Source organism: Pleurodeles waltl, chromosome 11 (assembly GCF_031143425.1).
Source record: "Pleurodeles waltl isolate 20211129_DDA chromosome 11, aPleWal1.hap1.20221129, whole genome shotgun sequence".
In the NCBI taxonomy this organism is placed as follows: Eukaryota; Metazoa; Chordata; class Amphibia; order Caudata; family Salamandridae; genus Pleurodeles; species Pleurodeles waltl.
Window position 1 is genome coordinate 421,885,811 of NC_090450.1, and position 26,333 is coordinate 421,912,143.

Consider the following 26,333-nt stretch of genomic DNA (forward strand, 5'->3'; position numbering starts at 1 on the left):
AAGATACTCTATGCATTGGTCCACAAGCGGATCTAAAAATTGCACCAACAGGTTTTGTCCTTTTGTATATAAATTTCTTTAAACTCGTCCTCTAAACAAGTGAAATCCCACCTGCTGCACATAGAAGCCCCCTCTTTCCCTGACATGTACTGTCATGCACCTAAGTCAGTGGGATTGGTCTCCTGCCTTCTCAGAATAATATAGAAGTGTCTGTCTGGATGGCATGCTCGCTGGTACCTTTCTTGACTGGCCATGAACCCAGTGCCTCATCTTCCCATAATTTCCTCACTTCACTGGACCTGTACAAGTGGGCTGGGGTCTAGACATTATCAAATACATTGACAGTGCATTTTATTAATGTTACTGCACAGCAGTGCATAACAGCAATGCATGCATCAAAGCAGGTTTCCACAAAAATGTATGTTTTAACTCCTGCCTTACCCTCCTCATTAATATAGAGATGTTTCTGCAAGCACGCCTCTCCTATACTGTTCATCCAAGCTTCTTCTCACTAGTCAACACCCAGCACTGCATAGCTACCTGCTCTTAATCTCTAAATGACTGGAAGACGGGAATACAAACTGTAAGCTCTGACATCAAACAACTAGCAACAAATGTTCAGTCCACAACTATACCCAGTTCCTACACATCCACGAAGTCTGTTCACCAGTGAAATCCATAGTACCTCTCTTTAACACTTTGTCCCTCACGCATTTTGAAACTTTGTAATTATTAGATACATCTTTGCTTCCTGCCTTAAACATCTTAAAAACAGGAATCACTGCCATTGGTCTCTCCACGGCACAACTGCTAGAACTTGCAGTCTTGCGATTATTACAAACTGACCTCCATGCTCTTGAGCACATGTCCACATTCCTAGTTGCTCCGGGTCTGTGAATTACTGTGCCTTTTAGCACACCAATTTTTTTCTAGATTGAGCCACAGCAACAAAGTAATAGCAACCACTCATAGGGCCATATGTACCAACACTTTTTCCCATAGACACAGAATGGGTAAAAACATTTGCTACATCTGGCCCATAGTACCACTCACACAAAGCTGAAGTCAGAGCCCCTGAAACCTTCTAAAGACGCTATTGCTGCAAAAACATTGTAATAAATTGTCTGTTATAACCATTTTCTGCACACGGTAGACAAAGGCAACATCATCTAACAGACAGCTAACAGCATTGTGTATATGTAAAATATTACAATCTGGCTACTGCTTTCCAACAGAACTCTTGTACCAGGAATACCGTGACAAATCCACCCTGCATCAGATTGAAACACGACGGCAACAGGATGCATACGGTCAAACGCCACCTATCCAGCTCTCCTCAGATGACTCAGTGAGTCAGGTGGAAGCATCACCCCTGAATGCTCAAGGAACTCAGAGCACCCTTCCTCCCAGCCGACTCCTCAACTCCAACCCTGGCTCCGGCTTCAACCTTTGGCAAGATCTTCCAGAGATCCGGAGCAGCAAGGTCTTAGACATCCTCAAACCAGAAGAGGTCAAACTGCAAGAGGTAAGGAGATGTTATTTATTCTTTGGTTAATGTGCCGTGTACCTATTCCACCCCACTTATTTTTTGATATAGTATTCCAGAGAGATATTGTTTAAAGGGTAATTTTTACCTATCACAGTATTCATGCTGATAAGTCATTTTTTTCCACTGGAACAACATTTCTGTTCAGTTAGAGCAAGATACATACAGAGCAATATTCAACCACTAAGCCACTACAATATTCCTATAGGACACAGCTATTATTTTTTAATGTCATTGTCTGCCACTGTGGTTTTGGGGAATATCGTTATGTTTATGCTGGCATATTATCAATTATGAATATTTGTTTCTGAGACAGTGTAAATATGAAACATTATTTATTTCAAGAAGTACTCCAACATACTTTGTTTCCTGGCACAGATTTCTAAGGGGCATTGTCATCTGACACTGTTTCTTGATGGGCATTATTTACTGCCACAGTATTCTGGAGAAGCATTATTGTTCAGCACTGTATTTCTGTGGAGTATGTTTTTTGCCAGTATAATACTTCTTTTTTTTTGGGGGGGGGATCTAGGATATCACATATCTAGGGAGCACTACCCATCTGGAAGAGTGTTCAGGGTAGCTTTTTGTGTCCAGTAGAATATTTCTGAAGAGCATCCATCCCCCAGCACATTTGTTTTGAGAGGCATTACTTTATTCTGCAGATGCCTTATTCTCTTGCTTCAGTGTTATTATGGGCCACTTTCTTTTGACAGAGCTACATTTTGGGGGTCGACAGAGCAAATTTTCTCATGGTCCTTCCATTTAGGAATATCATTTCATCATAGGATTGTTTTAAATAAGAGGGCTATCCAGTCCTTCCAACTCACATGGTGCCACCGTGTGTCTCATGATATCGGCTCCCATTGGGTCACTCTGTGAGAAGCTGATATTTCACGGTGCACGGAATTAGCTTGAAACCCCCGCAGAGAGCAGGTTTCCAGCTCATTGTTTGGAGGTTCTGCTCAGCTGACATCCAATACAAGATGTAAATCCTTCCCGGGTCATCATCGCCAACCTCAAAAGATTTGTTTTTGGGGACACACGGGAGGGGTTTGGAGGAGAGGGGATTTGAGACAGTGAATTAAAAGTGCATCCTGCTGTGCTCGGTACCAAAGACCCACCCCCTCCTTACACAGTGGAAAGGTTTCACAAACCGGCATGTATGGGTATCAAAGGGCCTTATTTGTGAAGGATACCATTCTAATTAACCAAGTAAAATAATATAACCAGCATCTCAGGAATAATATTTCTCTTGCCATATTATTTCTCCTGAACAGGTTTGCTGTCTGAGTTTCTCTGCTGGGCAAAGTTGTTTTTGTTTCTACTGGCACAGTGTTTGATGGACCTTATCATGCTGATGTTGCCCATTATAACAAAGGTTGTAATTATAGTTTGCAAACTTTTCACAGAGAACATGTGTAGCTTGTACACTCTTTCTGTCTTGAATGTCATCCTAGAAGAAAGCCTGATATACTCATACACTGTGATTAGAGCCTATGTAGTAAACGAAAAATTAACAGTCACAATGACAAGTTTAAATTCTGGGACAGTATTCTCTGTGATTATATAAAATATGTTTTGTCTGATTGAGTATTGTGTGTATGTCCCTGTAGGATATCACAGGCTAAATACTGTCTGATAAAAAGAATTACATCCTAAATATTGTTTAATTTTTTTTTTTTTTTTTGTGTCCTCATTTGCCTTGTACACTTCCATAATGATTTCCAAGATCTTTCACTGTTGGTGTGAAGATGGCCCCAGGAAGATCGAGGTTCTCAGAAAGGAAAGCCAGGGAAGAAAACAAGACTAACGGGTGGTCCCACCCATCACCATGTTTTAATCCCATATGGCTCTAATCATCGGACAGTTTGCCTGGCTGCCACTGTGTTAGTAATGTGCCCTGCCTTTCCCTCCAACCACCTTATCCAGACGGTCCACATCTTTCCAACCTTTTTTGCATGGGTTCGATTAGATTTCATCTTTTATATGTAGGCTACTGCGTTCAACCATTCGACCTTGGAGGGGGCCTTCAAGGATGTCCATTGTTTACAGATCTCCATTCTGCCCAGTAACATCAAGTAAAACAGCAGGTTTCTTCTGTGTCCATATGAAGTTTCCACATTAGGTGACCATCCAAAGAAAATCAACTCCGGGCTTACATCTATCTGCAGGTGGAATATCTCATTTAACACGTTACCGACCTCTGCCCAGAAATCCTGAATACGAGGGCAGAGTACAACCATGTAGAGGTCATCAGCCTTAACTAAGCTGCATTTCCTGCAACCTGTATTCCCTGCATCTTTTAATTTTGCCAGTTTCTTGGCAGTATAATAGGCCCTATGGAGAGCAAAGAGGTGGTTTCTTCTTAAGTGCACTGGTTTTACCACTTGATACAGAAGGCGCCATTATACGAGCCATAAATGGGTGATGTCTCCATTCGGGAAAAGATCCCCCCCCCCCCCCCCCCCCCCACATAGTGGCTGGGAGGTCCTGAACCTGTCAAAAAATCAGGGGATTTGGAGGATTAAAGGTCCAGTGTATACCCTCCAGTAACCATAGCTAATAATGTAATACACTGTTCCTGAAGAGCAAGAAAAGAACAGAACAGGGTGAGTACTAGGGGGTCCTATTTACTTACTAGGAGCAAGAGTCCTCACACACCCACGTGGGTGTCATGCTTCATCATCGGACAAGCTCCTCGTCAGACCGGCGGTGCAATGTCTGACGGGCACCACCCATAGGGGGGCTCTTTGCCAGAGTTCTTTTTGATGATGCCTCACTTTCCCGCAAGTGAGTAGTGTGAGAAGGTAGCCTCTTTCTAGCCTTGTTACCCCCACTTTTGGCCTGTTTGTGAGTGTATGTCAGGGTGTTTGTCACTGTTTTCACTGTCTCACTGGGATCCTGATAGCCAGGCCTCAGTGCTCATAGTGAAAACACCATGTTTTCAGTATGGTTGTTATGTGTCAGTGCTCATAGGTTTGTGGCCTATATGTATGTGTCACTGGGACCCTGTCACACAGGGCCCCAGTGCTCATAGGTGTGCATGTATATGTTCCCTGTGTGGTGCCTAACTGTCTCACTGAGGCTCTGCTAACCAGAACCTCGGTGGTTATGCTCTCTCATTACTTTCAAATTGTCACTGACAGGCTAGTGACCATTTTTACCAATTTACATTGGCTTACTGGAACACCCTTATAATTCCCTAGTATATGGTACTGAGGTACCCAGGGTATTGGGGTTCCAGGAGATCCCTATGGGCTGCAGCATTTCTTTTGCCACCCATAGGGAGCTCTGACAATTCTTACACAGGCCTGCCACTGCAGCCTGAGTGAAATAACGTCCACGTTATTTCACAGCCATTTTACACTGCACTTAAGTAACTTATAAGTCACCTATATGTCTAACCTTTACCTGGTAAAGGTTAGGTGCAAAGTTACTTAGTGTGAGGGCACCCTGGCACTAGCCAAGGTGCCCCCACATTGTTCAGAGCCAATTCACTGAACTTTGTGAGTGCGGGGACACCATTACACGCGTGCCCTACATATAGGTCACTACCTATATGTAGCTTCACCATGGTAACTCCGAATATGGCCATGTAACATGTCTATGATCATGGAATTGCCCCCTCTATGCCATCCTGGCATTGTTGGTACAATTCCATGATCCCAGTGGTCTGTAGCACAGACCCTGGTACTGCCAGACTGCCCTTCCTGGGGTTTCACTGCAGCTGCTGCTGCTGCCAACCCCTCAGACAGGCAGCTGCCCTCCTGGGGTCCAGCCAGGCCTGGCCCAGGATGGCAGAACAAAGAACTTCCTCTGAGAGAGGGTGTGACACCCTCTCCCTTTGGAAAATGGTGTGAAGGCAGGGGAGGAGTAGCCTCCCCCAGCCTCTGGAAATGCTTTGTTGGGCACAGATGTGCCCAATTCTGCATAAGCCAGTCTACACCGGTTCAGGGACCCCTTAGCCCCTGCTCTGGCGCGAAACTGGACAAAGGAAAGGGGAGTGACCACTCCCCTGACCTGCACCTCCCCTGGGAGGTGTCCAGAGCTCCTCCAGTGTGCTCCAGACCTCTGCCATCTTGGAAACAGAGGTGCTGCTGGCACACTGGACTGCTCTGAGTGGCCAGTGCCACCAGGTGACGTCAGAGACTCCTGCTGATAGGCTCCTTCAGGTGTTAGTAGCCTTTCCTCTCTCCTAGGTAGCCAAACCCTCTTTTCTGGCTATTTAGGGTCTCTGTCTCTGGGGAAACTTTAGATAACGAATGCATGAGCTCAGCCGAGTTCCTCTGCATCTCCCTCTTCACCTTCTGAAAAGGAATCGACCGCTGACCGCGCTGGAAGCCTGCAAACCTGCAACATAGTAGCAAAGACGACTACTGCAACTCTGTAACGCTGATCCTGCCGCCTTCTCGACTGTTTTCCTGCTTGTGCATGCTGTGGGGGTAGTCTGCCTCCTCTCTGCACCAGAAGCTCCGAAGAAATCTCCCGTGGGTCGACGGAATCTTCCCCCTGCAACCGCAGGCACCAAAAAGCTGCATCTCCGGTCCCTTGGGTCTCCTCTCAGCACGACGAGCGAGGTCCCTCGAATCCAGCGACACCGTCCAAGTGACCCCCACAGTCCAGTGACTCTTCAGCCCAAGTTTGGTGGAGGTAAGTCCTTGCCTCACCTCGCTGGGCTGCATTGCTGGGAACCGCGACTTTGCAAGCTTCTCCGGCCCCTGTGCACTTCCGGCGGAAATCCTGTGTGCACAGCCAAGCCTGGGTCCACGGCACTCTAACCTGCATTGCACGACTTTCTAAGTTGGTCTCCGGCGACGGGGGACTCCTTTGTGCAACTTCGGCGAGCACCGTTTCATGCATCCTCGTAGTGCCGGTTTCTGGCACTTCTCCGGGTGCTACCTGCTTCAGTGAGGGCTCTTTGTCTTGCTCGACGTCCCCTCTCTCTGCAGGTCCAATTTGCGACCTTCTGGTCCCTCCTGGGCCCCAGCAGCGTCCAAAAACGCCAAACGCACGATTTGCGTGTAGCAAGGCTTGTTGGCGTCCATCCGGCGGGAAAATACTTCTGCACGACTCTCCAAGGCGTGGGGGATCCATCCTCCAAAGGGGAAGTCTCTAGCCCTTGGCGTTCCTGCAGTATTTACAGTTCTTCAGCCTAGTAAGAGCTTCTTTGCACCAACCGCTGGCATTTCTTGGGCATCTGCCCATCTCCGAGCTGCTTGTGACTTTTGGACTTGGTCCCCTTGTTCCACAGGTACCTTCAGACAGGAATCCATCGTTGTTGCATTGCTGATTTGTGTTTTCCTTGCATTCTCCCTCTAACACGACTATTTTGTCCTTAGGGGAACTTTAGTGCACTTTGCACTCACTTTTCCGGGTCTTGGGGAGGGTTATTTTTCTAACTCTCACTATTTTCTAATAGTCCCAGCGACCCTCTACAAGGTCACATAGGTTTGGGGTCCATTCGTGGTTCGCATTCCACTTCTGGAGTATATGGTTTGTGTTGCCCCTATCCCTATGTTTCCCCATTGCATCCTATTGTAACTATACATTGTTTGCACTGTTTTCTAAGACTATACTGCATATTTTTGCTATTGTGTATATATATCTTGTGTATATTTCCTATCCTCTCACTGAGGGTACACTCTAAGATACTTTGGCATATTGTCATAAAAATAAAGTACCTTTATTTTTAGTATAACTGTGTATTGTGTTTTCTTATGATATTGTGCATATGACACTAAGTGGTACTGTAGTAGCTTCACACGTCTCCTAGTTCAGCCTGAGCTGCTTTGCTAAGCTACCATTATCTATCAGCCTAAGCTGCTAGACACCCTATACACTAATAAGGGATAACTGGGCCTGGTGTAAGGTGCAAGTACCCCTTGGTACTCACTACAAGCCAGTCCAGCCTCCTACATTGGTTGTGCAGTGGTGGGATAAGTGCTTGAGACTACTTACCACTCTTGTCATTGTACTTTTCATAAGAGAAAAATATACAAAACAAGGTCAGTGTATATACACATAGCCAAAAAGTTTTGCATTTCCTCTTTTCACTCTTTTCTAAGTGCTGAAAAGTACTTCTAAACTTTCAAAAAGTTCTTAAAAGTTTAAAAAGTTTTTTTCTGTCTTTCCAAAAAGTTCTGAAAACTTTTTTCTCTTTGTCTATCACTTTAACTCTCTCTAAAAAATGTCTGGCACAGGCCAAAAAGTTGAACTGTCCAAACTTGCATATGATCACCTTAGCTGGAAAGGAGCAAGGAGTCTCTGCATAGAGAGAGGTTTGAGTGTAGGGAAGAATCCTTCTTTAGAACTGTTAATTAATATGCTTAGAGTACAGGATAAGGCCATAAGTGCCCAATCTGTAGAAAAAGTAGCTAATGGTTCTCAATCTGATCCAGGGACTCCCCCAGGAAAAGGTTCAGGAAAGAAACTTCTCAGCCTGCCCATTACTAGACAGTCTAGCATAGTTGGTACAGAGGTTGAATCACATCATACTGATGATGTGCTCTCACATTATACTGGTAGCCAAGCTGTTAGGGTGCCCTCTGTAAGGGACAGGTCTCCTTCTGTTCATTCCCATCATACCTCTGTATCTAGAAATGTCCCTCCCACCCACCCTGATGACAGATTGTTGGAAAGGGAGCTCAATAGATTGAGAGTGGAGCAAACCAGACTGAAGCTCAAGAAGCAACAGCTGGATTTGGATAGACAGTCTTTAGAAATAGAGAGGGAAAGACAGAAAATGGGTTTAGATACCCATGGTGGCAGCAGCAGTATTCCCCATAGTCATCCTGCAAAAGAGCATGATTCCAGGAATCTGCATAAGATAGTTCCCCCTTACAAGGAGGGGGATGACATTAACAAGTGGTTTGCTGCACTTGAGAGGGCCTGTGCTGTACAGGATGTCCCTCAAAGGCAGTGGGCTGCTATCCTATGGCTATCATTTACTGGAAAAGGTAGGGATGGGCTCCTTACTGTAAAAGAAAATGATGCTAACAATTTCCAAGTTCTTAAGAATGCACTCCTGGATGGTTATGGCTTAACCACTGAACAGTACAGGATCAAGTTCAGAGATACCAAAAAGGAGTCTTCACAAGACTGGGTTGATTTCATTGACCAGGCAGTGAAGGCCTTGGAGGGGTGGTTACATGGCAGTAAAGTTACTGATTATGACAGCCTGTATAACTTAATCCTGAGAGAGCATATTCTTAATAATTGTGTGTCTGATTTGTTGCACCAGTACCTGGTAGACTCTGATCTGACCTCTCCCCAAGAATTGGGAAAGAAGGCAGACAAATGGGTCAGAACAAGGGTGAACAGAAAAGTTCATACAGGGGGTGACAAAGATGGCAATAAGAAGAAAGATGGTGAAAAATCTCAAGATAAGCATGGGGATAAGGGTAAAACCAAAGATCCCACTTCAAATCTTAAACACTCTTCAGAGGGTGGGGATAAAACAAATTCTTCCTCTTCTTCCCAACCTGCACACATTAAAAAGCCTTGGTGCTTTGTGTGTAAAAACAGAGGCCATAGGCCAGGGGATAAGTCCTGTCCAGGTAAACCCCCTGAGCCTACCACCACTAATACATCAAGATCTAGTGCCCCTAGCAGTAGTGGTACTAGTGGTGGGACTGCTGGCAACAGTCAAGCAAAGGGTGTAGTTGGGTTCACTTATGGGTCCATAGTGGAAACTGATGTAATCAGTCCCAAGACAGTTTCTGTCACACCTAGTGGCACTGGCCTTGCCACACTGGCTGCTTGTCCCCTTACAATGGATAAGTACAGGCAGACAGTTTCAATAAATGGTGTTGAGGCCTTGGCCTACAGGGACACAGGTGCCAGTTTCACTTTGGTGACTGAAAACCTAGTGCCTCCTGAACAACACATCATTGGACAACAGTATAAGATTATTGATGTCCATAACTCCACTAAGTTTCTTCCCTTAGCTATAATTCAGTTTAGTTGGGGTGGAGTTACTGGCCCTAAGCAGGTGGTGGTATCACCTAGCTTACCTGTAGACTGTCTCTTAGGTAATGACCTAGAGGCCTCAGGTTGGGCTGATGTAGAGTTTTATGCCCATGCAGCCATGCTGGGCATCCCTGAGGAATTGTTCCCTCTCATTTCTACTGAAATGAAAAAGCAAAGGAGAGAAGGCCTGAAAACTCAGGATCCCTCTCCATCAACAGGTAAAAAGGGTATCACAGTATCCCCTAACCACCCTACCATTCAGGATACTATTCCTGTGGTGGGAGAAACCTCTCCTGGGGTGGCACCTGTTCCAAGGGAATCATCAGCTGGCAAAGCTGGACTCCCTGAGGTGGAAGTACCTCTCTGTGGGATAACTAACATTGGTGAGAAAAACAGCACCATTTTAGTTAACATGGAGCATCCCTCCAACCCTCCCAGAGAAACTTTAGTGCAGAAACCCTGCACTACCTCACAACACTTAGGACAGCATCCCTGCCCTAGTGTGGAGCTCATAGGACACCATCCCTGCCCTGCTCCAACTCAAGAGAAACAGCATCCCTGTTCTCTCTTCCAGCCAGATGGACAAAGTTTTTGCCCAGCTATGGCTTTTCTGAGACAGCATCCCTGTCTGGCATTTCCATCACTACAAATAGGTTCAGTGGACAATTCCCACTGCTCTAAACTAAAACTTACTGATAGAAACTCTGAAAATACATCTTCACATTGTTGCTTAGCTAAAAAACTTCAAACAGGGTGGTTTACATCCCCACAGGGAAGTAACCATATAGTGGATGATAAAGGGAGTAACCAGTCTATTGCAGAGCTACTCTCTACTTATCACCACTTAGACAATAAAGTCTCAACTGGCCAAGGTTAGCCTTATTGTCCTTCGTTTGGGGGGGGGTTGTGTGAGAAGGTAGCCTCTTTCTAGCCTTGTTACCCCCACTTTTGGCCTGTTTGTGAGTGTATGTCAGGGTGTTTGTCACTGTTTTCACTGTCTCACTGGGATCCTGATAGCCAGGCCTCAGTGCTCATAGTGAAAACACCATGTTTTCAGTATGGTTGTTATGTGTCAGTGCTCATAGGTTTGTGGCCTATATGTATGTGTCACTGGGACCCTGTCACACAGGGCCCCAGTGCTCATAGGTGTGCATGTATATGTTCCCTGTGTGGTGCCTAACTGTCTCACTGAGGCTCTGCTAACCAGAACCTCGGTGGTTATGCTCTCTCATTACTTTCAAATTGTCACTGACAGGCTAGTGACCATTTTTACCAATTTACATTGGCTTACTGGAACACCCTTATAATTCCCTAGTATATGGTACTGAGGTACCCAGGGTATTGGGGTTCCAGGAGATCCCTATGGGCTGCAGCATTTCTTTTGCCACCCATAGGGAGCTCTGACAATTCTTACACAGGCCTGCCACTGCAGCCTGAGTGAAATAACGTCCACGTTATTTCACAGCCATTTTACACTGCACTAAGTAACTTATAAGTCACCTATATGTCTAACCTTTACCTGGTAAAGGTTAGGTGCAAAGTTACTTAGTGTGAGGGCACCCTGGCACTAGCCAAGGTGCCCCCACATTGTTCAGAGCCAATTCACTGAACTTTGTGAGTGCGGGGACACCATTACACGCGTGCCCTACATATAGGTCACTACCTATATGTAGCTTCACCATGGTAACTCCGAATATGGCCATGTAACATGTCTATGATCATGGAATTGCCCCCTCTATGCCATCCTGGCATTGTTGGTACAATTCCATGATCCCAGTGGTCTGTAGCACAGACCCTGGTACTGCCAGACTGCCCTTCCTGGGGTTTCACTGCAGCTGCTGCTGCTGCCAACCCCTCAGACAGGCAGCTGCCCTCCTGGGGTCCAGCCAGGCCTGGCCCAGGATGGCAGAACAAAGAACTTCCTCTGAGAGAGGGTGTGACACCCTCTCCCTTTGGAAAATGGTGTGAAGGCAGGGGAGGAGTAGCCTCCCCCAGCCTCTGGAAATGCTTTGTTGGGCACAGATGTGCCCAATTCTGCATAAGCCAGTCTACACCGGTTCAGGGACCCCTTAGCCCCTGCTCTGGTGCGAAACTGGACAAAGGAAAGGGGAGTGACCACTCCCCTGACCTGCACCTCCCCTGGGAGGTGTCCAGAGCTCCTCCAGTGTGCTCCAGACCTCTGCCATCTTGGAAACAGAGGTGCTGCTGGCACACTGGACTGCTCTGAGTGGCCAGTGCCACCAGGTGACGTCAGAGACTCCTGCTGATAGGCTCCTTCAGGTGTTAGTAGCCTTTCCTCTCTCCTAGGTAGCCAAACCCTCTTTTCTGGCTATTTAGGGTCTCTGTCTCTGGGGAAACTTTAGATAACGAATGCATGAGCTCAGCCGAGTTCCTCTGCATCTCCCTCTTCACCTTCTGAAAAGGAATCGACCGCTGACCGCGCTGGAAGCCTGCAAACCTGCAACATAGTAGCAAAGACGACTACTGCAACTCTGTAACGCTGATCCTGCCGCCTTCTCGACTGTTTTCCTGCTTGTGCATGCTGTGGGGGTAGTCTGCCTCCTCTCTGCACCAGAAGCTCCGAAGAAATCTCCCGTGGGTCGACGGAATCTTCCCCCTGCAACCGCAGGCACCAAAAAGCTGCATCTCCGGTCCCTTGGGTCTCCTCTCAGCACGACGAGCGAGGTCCCTCGAATCCAGCGACACCGTCCAAGTGACCCCCACAGTCCAGTGACTCTTCAGCCCAAGTTTGGTGGAGGTAAGTCCTTGCCTCACCTCGCTGGGCTGCATTGCTGGGAACCGCGACTTTGCAAGCTTCTCCGGCCCCTGTGCACTTCCGGCGGAAATCCTGTGTGCACAGCCAAGCCTGGGTCCACGGCACTCTAACCTGCATTGCACGACTTTCTAAGTTGGTCTCCGGCGACGGGGGACTCCTTTGTGCAACTTCGGCGAGCACCGTTTCACGCATCCTCGTAGTGCCGGTTTCTGGCACTTCTCCGGGTGCTACCTGCTTCAGTGAGGGCTCTTTGTCTTGCTCGACGTCCCCTCTCTCTGCAGGTCCAATTTGCGACCTTCTGGTCCCTCCTGGGCCCCAGCAGCGTCCAAAAACGCCAAACGCACGATTTGCGTGTAGCAAGGCTTGTTGGCGTCCATCCGGCGGGAAAATACTTCTGCACGACTCTCCAAGGCGTGGGGGATCCATCCTCCAAAGGGGAAGTCTCTAGCCCTTGGCGTTCCTGCAGTATTTACAGTTCTTCAGCCTAGTAAGAGCTTCTTTGCACCAACCGCTGGCATTTCTTGGGCATCTGCCCATCTCCGAGCTGCTTGTGACTTTTGGACTTGGTCCCCTTGTTCCACAGGTACCTTCAGACAGGAATCCATCGTTGTTGCATTGCTGATTTGTGTTTTCCTTGCATTCTCCCTCTAACACGACTATTTTGTCCTTAGGGGAACTTTAGTGCACTTTGCACTCACTTTTCCGGGTCTTGGGGAGGGTTATTTTTCTAACTCTCACTATTTTCTAATAGTCCCAGCGACCCTCTACAAGGTCACATAGGTTTGGGGTCCATTTGTGGTTCGCATTCCACTTCTGGAGTATATGGTTTGTGTTGCCCCTATCCCTATGTTTCCCCATTGCATCCTATTGTAACTATACATTGTTTGCACTGTTTTCTAAGACTATACTGCATATTTTTGCTATTGTGTATATATATCTTGTGTATATTTCCTATCCTCTCACTGAGGGTACACTCTAAGATACTTTGGCATATTGTCATAAAAATAAAGTACCTTTATTTTTAGTATAACTGTGTATTGTGTTTTCTTATGATATTGTGCATATGACACTAAGTGGTACTGTAGTAGCTTCACACGTCTCCTAGTTCAGCCTGAGCTGCTTTGCTAAGCTACCATTATCTATCAGCCTAAGCTGCTAGACACCCTATACACTAATAAGGGATAACTGGGCCTGGTGTAAGGTGCAAGTACCCCTTGGTACTCACTACAAGCCATTCCAGCCTCCTACAAGTAGGGAGAGAGGGAAAAAGGAGAGTGCAAAAAGGAAGAGATAAAATTGGCTCAAAGAATCTCACTAAGAATTATCTTTATTCATGCGTGGTCCAGGCCAAGGTTAAAACAATAATCAGGAGAGTGAAATCGAGATAATGTTCGACCACTCTCTAACTGTATCGCACATAACAAGGTGGTCAAGAAACTGCTAGACCCACCTCAAGATAGGGTCGACATGTTTCGCGTCTGTGTGGTCCAAAAGGATCCAATGACGCTTCTTCAGGACCTAGTGAAAAAATGATGCTTCTCCATATACAAAATCAATTGGCTCTTGCCTATAACAACTGACAGTCAAAAAAAGGGTTTAGTATCGTCAGTCACTTACACGAGTCCATTATGACCCAGTGAATCGTTCCTATTCTTCACCCTGGAAATGTATGAGAGATATCACCACATAGATTAATGCTCAAGTAAATGTAGATTTAATTAAATTTAACCAAATGTACATAAAGCTGTGTGGCACACGATGATAGTGATTGAAGTAACACACCCATGCCAATAAAACAAAAAATAAAACAAACAAATTGTGCTTACCCTCCCCAAATTGAGATCGGGCTTCATGGGATCGCATGGACCATAGGTCTAGTCCATATAACACACTGTTTGTTGTGTAGAAAAAGATATCTTCAAAGAACAGATATGAGTGTCACACAATCGCACTCCAACACCCATCAGGAAAGTAAAAACAGAGAATTTGCCAGCATTTAAAGAACCACAATATGAGGGAGTAGTTCCCCTATGTAACATGCTTTCTCAACTCTGTTTGGTAAGCGTTTCACCTGAGGCTGCCAATAATAGGCAGCGCGGCCACTAGCAAGTATAATAGTGATCATTGTTGTCCATAAAAAGCATCTATCTAATTAGGGGAGAGGGAGACCGGAGCTGTCTCTCCTATAAATTCGTTACCTCAAATACTACAAATTTACATTGAAAATTGCCTCGTTACTAGTGGAGATAAACACAACATTATTCGTAGTGCTGAGTGTGAGAACCAGCACCTCGGTAAAGCCGGCTTCAGAGTCAGCTGACCATCACATACTGGCATCAACTCATACGAAGCACTTACTTGGTAAAGACTGGTAGACGGCACTTCCACCTACCCTTGGTCGCGTTCCCGAAAAGACATGGGAAACGCGACCGCGAGGGATAAAATAATGCCGAACCCGGAAGTCCGTGGTGCCGGCTCAATCGCGCGTTGCTAAGCAACGAACACAAACCCCCAGCAATGCGCTAATCGTTAATAAAAATAAACGATGGACTTGTTTGATTATGTCGGCTCACAACATGGCGGCCATGATGGAAGGTATATATTTCGATTATTGCTAATGCAAGTCAAACTGTAGGTGGCAAGAAAAAGTAATCTGAGTAATCTCATGTAGGACACCAAATTGCAAAAGTTGTCCATTAATGGGGTGTGATAAGGTATAACTGGCTGATCCAGTCCTGGACATTCCTACATGTAAGTTATGTAGTACTGGTCATGAATGCAGTGTGATATGGGTACGGTCATTCTAGAGAGAATATGAGGTCAGGTTAACTCAGGGTTAGTAATAATACTGGTAGCTAAAAAATAATTAAAAAATATCCCAAGTATTGTTCGGAGAGAGTGGGATCAAATCATGACGTCACCACTCTTATGTGTGGAAACACACCATGTCGCTTAATCAAAGGCAGAAATTAATCCAGGGGATATCATCATTTAAGCCCTTCCGGTGGGTCCCAAGTTTAAAGACCCAGCGTTGTTCTAATTCAAAAAGGGACTCAGCTCCTCTCTGTGGGCATGTCTGTAATACAACCCACCACATGTCATCCGGACTATGCTGTACTTCGATGTAGTGAATACTGAGTTTAGTTGAAGTACGACCACAGCGAATATTACTGCGGTGTTCATTGATTCTTAATTTGACCGCTCTTGTAGTCATCCCTACATATTGTAAGCCACAAGGGCACGTGATCAAATATACACAGTTACGGGTGTTGCAGTTGGTATGTCTAAGTAACCGCCAGTGTCCAATTGGTTCTAGCTCCAATGAATCTGTTCGTTTGGTGAGAGAGCACACATTACAATTTCCACATGGGAAATGTCCCACAACTGGTGGTAACTTCCACAGGGTACCTTGTCTGCTAGACATCACCCGGGGTCTGGGTCTTGTATGGATCAGTATGTCTCTCAAGTTGGTAGTCCTTCTAAAGGCAAACAGTGGTTTGGAGATATTCTCACCCCCACTGCAGAGAATCTCCCATCTTTTGTTAATGATTTTTTTAACTGTATTAGACAGTGGTGTGAAAGTCGTGACACAGGTTAGTTTATTTTCTGAGCACCTAGGCACCGTTTGTAGTAATAGATCTCTATCACTATATTTAGCTCGCTTATAAGCGGTATTAACCACTCTCGTGGGGTAGTGACGATCATATAGTTTGTTTTTCAATTCAGTGGCTTGTGTGTCAAAGGAGTGAATATTACTACAATTACGGCGTAACCGTAAGAACTGGCCAAAAGGTAAGTTATCTCTAAGTGCTTTTGGATGGTAACTGTCGTAGAGTAATAAACTATTGCGGTCTGTGATTTTTTGGTGTGTGCAGGTCTTTAGTATGCCTCTATCGATGCTGATCACCAGATCTAGAAAGGTGATCATAGAGGTGGAGACCGAGGAGGTAAAATTCAGAAATGGATCAAGATTGTTGACCCACGTTGTGAAGGCTGTAACCTCCTCAATGGGACCCTGCCAAATGACCAAAATGTCGTCAATATATCGACGCCATAATTTAATATTCCCAAAATATGGATTAGAGTCGGGTAGTATGAATCATTTCTCGAAATCATACATGTAGAGACATACTAGACTAGGAGCAAAAGTACTGCCCATCCACGTCCCTCGAATCTGGTGGAACAACAAGTCTTCGAACTGAAAAAAAAAATCTTTCATTGCTAAATTTGCACAATGCATAATGCTCCTAGTAAATAGGACCCCCTAGTACTCACCCTGTTCTGTTCTTTTCTTGCTCTTCAGGAACAGTGTATTACATTATTAGCTAAGGTCCTGAACCTGGTCTAAAGTGTCTACAAGTAGACTGTACCAGGCTGCCACTTCCTTCTTACGAGTTGGGCCTTTATCCATCAGCTCCTCCAATTTGTGTCCGTTCCTCCTCTCGTAGGGCTCGGGCCCAGCTTTGCTGTTGGTAATATTTAAATTTGGATAGTGTCCCCTGAGTTTTGACCACAAGGTCCTCCTAAGAGGAAATGTTTCTACTCTGAAGCATCTGGCCCCACTCTACAATGCCTGCGCCCCTCAGGAGGAGCACTAAGCTATCTTTAAGGCATTCTGGTGTTCCAGGGGAGTCCCACACAGGGGCATGATTACTATAGTATGTTAAATTAGTTGCTTTCCTTATCTTGGCCCATAGCTGAGCGGCTACCTATAAAACTTTTAGTCTCACTCTTTTGTAGAATCCGGGATGGCCAAATTTATACATGAGTTACGACCCTCCTCCTACCACTTCCTTCAGCAGGGTTTCCCTTAACTAATTTCTCACTGTCCCAGATAGCAGATCTTTCATACTGTTTAACTGAAAAGCCCTAGCGTACAATTGGATATCCGGAAGTGCTATTATTCCCCCATTATCATATTTCCTTCTCAGCTTCCTTCTTGCAATTCTAACTCCTTTAGATGCCCAAATAAAGGCATCTATTTTCCCTTTTAACTTTTGTAACCAGGCCTTCTTGAAGTGCAAAAGAATCTTGTTGAAGAGAAAAGTGAGTTTCAGGAGAATAGACATTTTTATCAGATTGGATCTTCTGTACAAAGATAGTGGGAGATGGGCCCAACTTAGAAGTAACCTGTTAACCTCTTTCATGGCGCTGTTAAAATTTGCCTCTATGGTTTTTTCCATGGTGTTGCAGATCCTAATGCCCAAATATTTATTCTTTTGTATCAGACTATATTCCTCCTCAATATTCCGGGTCATGATTTCCATTTTAGACATATTGACTGCATATCCCAACACCTTCCCAAAATCAGTCAAGCGCTCTAAGCTATCCAGGGTGGGGCACAGATTGCTTGTATAAACCATGATATCGTTCGCGTATAATGATATTTTCTTTTCCCAGCCTACATCGACAAAAGGCTTGATAGACAGGTCCTTCCTGATCTTCCCCGCAAGCAGCTCGATATAAAGATTAAACAGTAATGGGAAAAGTGGGAAGCCCTGTCTGGTCTCCTTAGTGATCTTGAATCTGTGATTAAGTTCCCATTTAGCAGTATTCTGGTCATCGGGGTTTTATAAATATCCTTAAGAACCCTACAAAAGTTCTCACCTAAGTTGTGGTGTGCCAGGAGGGTATTTAAGTACTCCCAGTTTACCCTGCCGAAGGCCTTAGTGGCATCCAGGGTAATTATAGCAAGAGGGGTTTTATTAGCAGCTGCCAGGTCTATAGATCCGATTAATTCAAGAGATAGGTTGTGCATGTATCTTTAGAAAACCCTTCTGGTCTTCTACAATCAGTTTTCCTACCACATTACCCAACCTTTTTGGCACAATATTTGAGAATAGCTTGTAATCATTGTTTAACAGAGAGGTTGGCCTATACGATTCACACATCGAGGGATCTTTTCCTGGTTTTGATATCGAGGTGATCACTGCCTCTTCCTACGAGTTTGGAAGCGAAATTATCTCCTCTAAGAATGCCATTAAATAGCTGGGTTAGAACAGGATTTGTAACCTCTTTCACACATTGATAGAGTTAATTTGGCAACCCATCTGGTCCTGCCGCCTTCCCCTCTTTGCCCTTACTAATAACCTGCGACACCTCCTCAGATGTTATCTCCTCTAGCTCTTCCTTCTCCTGCTCTGTGAGTTTTTTTAATCTGCACCTCTTCTAGCCAATCAGATCTTTGGGATGCTATTATTGCTTGGTCTTCCGTGTATAGTGATCCAAAAAAATCCTATGAAGGCCTGCTGTAACTCTATGGTCTCCTTCATCTTTTTACCAGTGGTGTTACATCTCATCTCCCTCACCTCATTAGGTCTGACTTAATTTTCCAGGCCAGGAGTTTCCCTACATTTCCACTATACCTGAAGTGCTTTAATTTGCTTGCCACCTATCTGGCCTTGATCCTTGCTTCTATGACGACAGCTAAAGTGGCATATTGTGCCATGATCTCTTCCAACAAGGCTTCTCTCTCCAATTCCTGCGTCTGTAATTCTACCAGCTGTTTCTCTAGGGAGGAGATGGCCTGCTCCAGTTCCTGTATCACTTTCCTGTAATCCCTGTTATTTTGAGCTGAAAGGCTAGTCAGAATGCTCCTTATAAAGGCTTTAAAGGAGTCCCAAACCACATGGGGTGCTGAGGAATTAATATTATTCTTCAAAAACTCGCTGGTCTTAACCTTCAAATTTTCTATCACTTCCTGATCTTTGAAGAGTGAACGATCTTAGGTCCACCTCTTTGCTTGGTTACCAGAATTACACTTCATCTTCAAGACAACTGCCACATGATCAGATAGATGGGTGGCTATGTGCCGGATGCCCATTATTTCTGCTTTGAGTGGCCTGCCTATCAAAAAGTAATCCATTCTTGATTGATGTTTATACTTTTTATTATGGAACGTATAACCTCGATTTAGGCCATGATTCTCTTGCAAAATATTCAAATATCCAACAACACAAAAGATTGTCATTATAGATCTAACATATGTCTGTGATTTTGGGCAGATCTATTCTTACTTGACTTATCCAGGAAATTGTCTAGAACCATGTTGAAGTCACCTGACATTATTATTGGGTGTGGAGTGTCCAGTAATTCTTGACATAATTCTTACAACGGCTCTGTATCATCTATGTTAGGGCCATAGTATCCCACTAACATATAGACCCTCTCAAAGATTTTAATGTTTGCTATAGCCCACCTAACCTTTCTGTCTGATTCATGGTTCAATATAGAGTCATTTAGCTGATTCTTGATTAAGATCAGAACCCCCCTCGAGTGAGTAGTGTGATCTGTACAGGCCATCTGTTTCATCCATCTCTGGGATTTAAAAATGTCAGAATATTCTTTACTTGTGAAGTGTGACTCCGGTAACGCTACTATCTGAGCAGAGGCATCCCTTAGATATTGAAAGATATGGGTTCTCCTGGACCTTACTCGAAGACCATTTACGTTCCAAGATAGGACTTAAAACTCTCTCCTATCATCCATTGTCTTTATTTCCCAGATTTTCTGTATTTTTATGCGCTAAGTACGATTGCAATCTCCTGGGGATCCCAATATATTCTGAGCACACCTTTTTGTTTTCTATTTTCTTCTAATGCTCCCCACCCTGTGCTCCCTTCCACCCCTACCCAAAAATGCCCTCCCCCTTCCCTGGAGAACCCTACCATGCTCCAGATTGGCTATGACAGTCATTTGGTGCTATCGTGTTTTCTAAACATAAAAAGAGAGGAACGAGAAATAGTACAATGTACTTAATCATATGTTATTTTCTACAGGTCAGAGAGAGACCTAAGGAGGGAAAAATAAAACAACATGGCTGCCCTGAGAGTTATTTATAACTTAATTCTTAGTGTCTCCAGTATAATGTCAGCCTCCTCCCAGTCCTTTAAATTGTACATTTTGTTATTCATCATAGTTTTTAGAGTAGCAGGGAATTTGAGCTGTGCTATGCCACCCAGTGCCACCCAGTTTCTTGAACTCATCCAGTCTCTTCCCTAGTTCCCATTGTTTGTTTGAGGTGGTATGGGAGATATCTAACCTTATATCAAAGGTAGAGTCTTTCCCACTCAACATTCCCAGCTTTAATGCCTTGGACAGTATCTTCTCTTTAATGGAGTAGGGGATAAAGTTCACTAAGATCCTTCTAGGCTTGTTCTTATTTGCAGGCTTTTGAAACAGGTCTCGATGCACTCTCTCAATGTCTTTAGTCAACGTGTCATCCGAGCCCTCCCAGGTGCCACTGTGTATAAATAACTTAACTACTATTACCTTAATATCGTCTCCTTCTTTTCCTTCAGTGACATTCATCAATCTGTTGTTATTCCTCCTTGCATTGTTCTCCAGGGATTCAAGCTTACCAAGGCTCTCTTTGTATTTTGCCTTCAATTTGTCTACCTGCCTGTCCCTGGTAGTGGTTTCTTTTCGTTCTTCTACGGAGACCAGAGCTTGAGTTCTTTGAGTCAGCGCGTCTAACTTATCTGCCATCCCTTAACACACTTCTTGTATCTATTTCTGGTTAGTCTGGAATATGGTGAAGCCATTCCTGACCTCTTTTGCTAGGGACTGCAGTAACTGTTCCAGGGAGAAGGCCTGTGAGCCTTGCGGGCCATCATCATCCATTTGCGTCCCCCAAGATTTTGAGTTTTCTTTTCCGTCTCCACCTGGAGACTCCTGATATCTACCTGCATCACAAGCTAACAGCTTGTGCACCTCTACTGTGCTTTTCATGGTTAGATTCTCGTAATTTTCATCACATTCCCCTCCTATTTCCGCCAGACATTGGTATGGATTTAGGGCTAATGGCGTCAGACCCATCTCCGCCCTGTAGTTATTATCCTCCATGATCCTAACTAATCCCTCCCCAAGATGTAAGAGAGGTGGAGTAGTGGCAGGGTTCTTGGGTAGTCCCTCCCGAGCTTTAAAGAAAGACCTAAGGGAAGAGGTAGTTTTCAATTATTTCTTGCTGGGTGCCGAAGCTACTTTTTTCTTCCCTTGTACTGCAGCCTGATCTTGGGGTCTCTTTTGGTTCGGGTGACTCTCATTTTCCTAGGGATTCCCCCTGTCTGATCACCCTGGCAAACTTGCCCCCAGGCTTTTTCAAGATGTCTTCCTGTCCTGACTGATGGCCCTCAGTGAGTACTTATTCAGCCTTCCTGTCTTTGCTATCTGAGGACCTGCCCACCCCCCCTTCCTCCTGAGTCTCCGAACTGCTTCTCTTCCTTCGTTGCAGTCATTAGCTCCTCCAGGACCTTCTTTTTGTCCTTCTGTGGAGCTGAGGTTTGTCTTCACCCTTCTGAGGTACCCCCGCAGCCGACAGGCCGAAAACCGGTTGTTCACAAGGAGAAGCCCAATATCTCCTCACTAGTGCTGCCTCTGCCCCCGCTCGTCCCCCTCAGTGTGACCGTGAAAGTGAGTCTGTGCATCTTCCTCACTTCCAGGGCAGCCCTACTCCAGTGAGCTCCACCATCGTGTGCTCCTACCTTCAGCGTCGCCGCTCGGCATTCTCCCGCTACGCGGCTTGCTGGCACCCGCTGATGCTCATGTGGGGCCAATCGATCCAGTAAGGAGGAATTTATTTCCCTTTTCTTCTCCTGCCTCTCATAAATCCGTTGTTCCACACCTGTGCCTTTACGCATTGTACTTGCTCTTCTTTAATGAAAAAAAAGTTTCATTTTGCCAAAGGAGCGCCGCGACCGCCATGTTCTCCCCTCGGACCCAGTTGTACCGCATTCTAAGATGTTGCTTGTGTTGTTCAAATATTGTTTAAAAATTATTGCCCCATTTGAAGTAACAACATAAAATCTGCAACGGCAGAGCAATGTTTTTGTAAATGTTATTTAGAACACAATATTTATATCAAACACTATATTTGTCAACAATATTCTAGCATACAACATTCTCTAGACCTTCCAGTGTCTTTTTGGTGGATTAAATTAGTAGGAGTTAGGTTTGATCATTAGAAGGAAGGAGTGGTATATGAGTTTATGCAGATGGTTCATGGAATTAATAGATTTTAGAGATGGTGTAGGCAATTTGCAAAAATATAGTAGAGATTAAGATAACCATGCTTGTTATTTATAGTGGGCTGTACTCACAGAGGATGCTTGCAAAGGATGGAAAGTAAAAAGTAGGTCATTCAAAAAAAAAGAGAGGCTATAATCGGAAGTTTTAAATCAACCTACAAATGTTTATGAATGGTTTTAGAAACATAGAAGAGGCTTTATGAGATAGCGTGCAATCTGAGTAAGCAATAACTGTATAAATAAACATCATTAGTGCATGCGAGATTGTGCTTCATATTTGAGATAGGCCCATGAATGAAGGGAGCAGTTTGCCCGCCTCTAGCATACTGCTAGACCATAACTTCAGCAAGGGCAACTGATACGTTCAGGGATTGGAAGCGTAAAGTAACTGCTTCATTAAAGTTATCCAACTCTGAGAGCCTTACTCCAGAGCCTATTTTCCTTCTCCCCAGGTAAACCTATTCAAAGCCCTCGTGGCAGCCTCAGCTGCACTGTCTCAACGTGGGATCAAAGGGAAAATCAGTTTGAGTTCTGCAGTGAAACCAACACTGCAGAGAACAGACAGCAGTCCCCACCTGCTGGAATAATACTCAGAAGTGTAGAGGAAAATTAAGGCTTCATTGGGTGTAACAAAGTCATAGAAAATGGCAATTAGAATTGTATAGGAAACTTGAATGTACAGTGGGAGCAACTGAGAGGTGGATTATACATATCAAACGTGTAGCCCTAACAATAAAAAAGAATAATTGTAATTAATTTACAGGATATATATGTATATAATTACCTTGTGGCAGTCCCAACTAGGTAGTTTTAGTTATGGTCATTTTTACCATAGACAGAGTGTTTTTTGTTTTGCCAATAACTTTGGCGCCATTTAATTAATCTTAACAATTTTTTCAAAACTCGGGGTCTGAGAAAAAGGGGGGTCCCAAAACACTTTTTCCCCCATTCTATGTCAGTGGGATTTTTCACATTTGGAACACGACTACAGCCCAAACCGTTGAACGGAATTACACCAATTTGGTGGTCCCAAAAACACTCTTTTTGTTATTTGATGTAAATCTGTTCCATAGGTTTGGAGTAACTAAAGTTTAAAAAATATAGCTATATAGCGACGCGGAGCCTCTGCCAATCCATCTATACCCAAGCTGATATCTGATTGGCTGCCAACACTTCAAGCAGGAAGTGTTGGCAGCCATTTTGTGAGTTACCATCAGCCGAGTCCCAGCAAAAAAAGGTTAAAAAAAAAAGAAAAATAGAAAAGGGGCCAATGTAGGGACACCCTGACCCCTTTGCTCTGGTGCTGGGGTCTCAGAAGGACCCCACCATGGCTAAAAAGCATTTTCTTTTAAAAAACATTGGAAAATTGTGTGTATTTTTTCGATTTTGTTTTTTATTTTTTTATTTTTTTTATTTTTAAAGGTGGTTTCCTGCTATTTTCTTTTACTAAAGTCCCTGGGTGGGCCAGGTCCCGGGTGCATGGCAAAAATAAGGCAAAATGGGCTTGCTGAAGGCCTGGGGACCACAACCTTCCTGGGATGATTATTAGATTGCTTGCAGGGGGGGCACATGGCCCCCCTGGGAACACCACCTCCCCGGGGCAAAATGCTTTAGTTAATCAAGGGGGTCTACCACCTCCCCAGGCCAATGTAAAGTGATATGCAGAGGGCCATGCCCCCCCGCAGCACCGGGGACCGCCCCCTCCCTGGGACAAAGTCAGCATTGCAGGTTAAACCTTGGTGAGTCAGGCCGAATTCTAAATGAATGCCGGATCTACCTGGGTAGATGAAACATACTTCTATGGCCTGAAGACAGAGCCAGTTCCAAGGTGGATGAGCAGGTACCGGAGTAGGCCAAGTGCTCCTAACGAAGGGTAGGGAGAAGGGTGGCCTTGATAACTTTAAGTATTGGAGCATCGGATGGACGTTTTAATGTTCTGTTAAGACAGGCGAGACCATATGTAATTGCTTTCTTCTTTAGGGAGACTATGTGGGCTAGGGGTTTGGCAGTGCCTGTCTAGTTCTTAGTGCCTGAGAACTAGACCCCCAGGTAGTTGTATTTTAGTGCTGATTTGATTGTCAGTGGGCCCGAGTGCCAGGCAATCAGTTTCTTGTTCCTTTACTACCAAAAGATTACTACTTTGATCTTGTCCTGGTTTACCGTTAGTTAGTTTTGTTCATTGTATTTGTGAAGGCTCCTCAGAGTTCACTGTATTCCGCTTATTGTGTGATCCATTATCACAATCTCATCTGCATATTGCAAAATGTGCACCGGTGACTGACCTAGGTGAGGAGGAGCCAGACAGCTGTTCGCCAGTGCTTTGTCCGTGTCTGCAGTATACAAGTTAAACAGCAGGGGGCAAGGACACAGCCTTGCTTCAAGATGCTTTGGGTGGGATTTTTTACAAACAGTAAGTGGCCCTGTTTTTGGCCATACCCATGTATTTGAATAGAGCAAGATGATGGCATGGCAGAGATTTGGAGGGATCCCCCACTTTGTTAGCTTCCTCCATAAAGTTGGGCAGTCTACTTTATAGAAGGCAGCACTATAGTCAACGAAGCAGCAGAAGAGTGGAAGGTGCTTGCAAGAGGCAACTCACTGGCTGAGAACAGCCAGTGAGATGATGTTATCTATGGTTGATGCTGTAGAACGGAATCCTTTCTGAAAGAATGGTAAAATCTCATTGTCTTGAATCTAGGCCTATAGCTTCTTCAGACGGAGACGTGCATACGCTTTGGCCTCTGGTTCCAGTAGGGCAATCAGGTGGTAGTTGGATGGCTTTGTGGGATCACCTTTCTTGAATATAGGGCACAAAATTGAACCCCTCCATTCATCTGGGATCTTGGCTGAAAGGAAGGCATAGTTAAAGAGGGGGGGTGAGAATCTTTGCTCAGTCCTCCAGGGCGCATTTGAAAATCCCTGCTGGGATACCATTCGCTCCTGGCACCCCGTCCCATTTCATTGCCTTCATAATTTCTATGATCTGTCCTGGGGTGGTGAGACCCTGCTGCTGCCTTGTGGGCAGATTGGCACACCCCTGACTGTTCTTATTAGGTGATGCGACTGTGTGACCAGAGTACAGAACAGTTACATGGTTTATCCAGTCCTCTTCGGAGACTCCATTGCTTCTGACTTTAGATTAGAGATTTTAATTTATTAATGAAGGTCCAGAACTGGGCTACACTTCTTTCCTGGAGCAACTTGTGCATCCTTAGCCTTTGCTTGTCTTCTAGTGTTTTTTGGTTTCTCAAGTTAACTTTTTTAAGAGTAGGAATTGGCTTGTGTCACTGCAGAGAGGATCCTAGTGCTCAATGTGAACATACAATGGCCATATTGTAGTGTGGGTTAAGCTTCTCATAGAGTTTCCCGCACAAGTGTTGCATTTGGGCCACACTGGGCTGCAGGGTGGATGTTATATCTGTGGTCAGAGCAGCTGACCTGGGCCCAAGGGCCCACCCAGTGACATTAGGGTCCCTGTTCATTTTTTATAGAAAAATGTCACCACCGGGCCATCTATCAGTCTCCAATTGATCCTCCTGACTAACTTTATTTGATGGGCCCGGGTTGAGGACTCCACAGCTAGTAGCTTGGCCGCAGGAGTAGCTCTAAGATTCACAGTTAAGATCAACGGATTGTGGTCACTTTCACACCTGTTAGGGATCTTGAGGCTGAGGAGTTGGCTTATTAGAGGTTCTGAAATGAAGATATAGTCAATAGGTGAGATACCTTTGAACGTGGGAATGAACTGACAGTTAAGAACTTTAGCTTTGAATGCTTACTCAGCAGAGATTAGTTTGAAGGTATTTAGGAAATCGGTCATTATATCTTGTTTGCTACCAGGTTTTGCTGGTACAACATTTTCCCAGACCCTTGATGTTAAAGTCCCCAAGTAGCACAATTTCATAGGTAGCGTGTTTGAGCAAAATGATTCCCAATCATTTGCAAAGGTCAATGGTTGCCCTAAGTTTGTAAGCATTCTGTGGGTTGTGATAACAATTTATCAGAAGTAGCGGTG

At 44.9% G+C, this 26,333-nt stretch overlaps 1 protein-coding gene across 2 annotated transcripts in view; it reads left to right on the top strand.

Annotated features, from left to right (window-relative positions):
• Nucleotides 1-26,333, top strand: part of NGEF (neuronal guanine nucleotide exchange factor) — an 850,900-nt gene that overhangs the window by 420,700 nt on the left and 403,867 nt on the right. For both annotated transcript variants that reach the window (XM_069213776.1, XM_069213777.1), the window contains one exon: nucleotides 1,236-1,525. In XM_069213776.1, coding sequence (XP_069069877.1) covers nucleotides 1,236-1,525 — 290 coding nt within the window. The remainder of the gene's footprint in view (nucleotides 1-1,235; nucleotides 1,526-26,333) is intronic.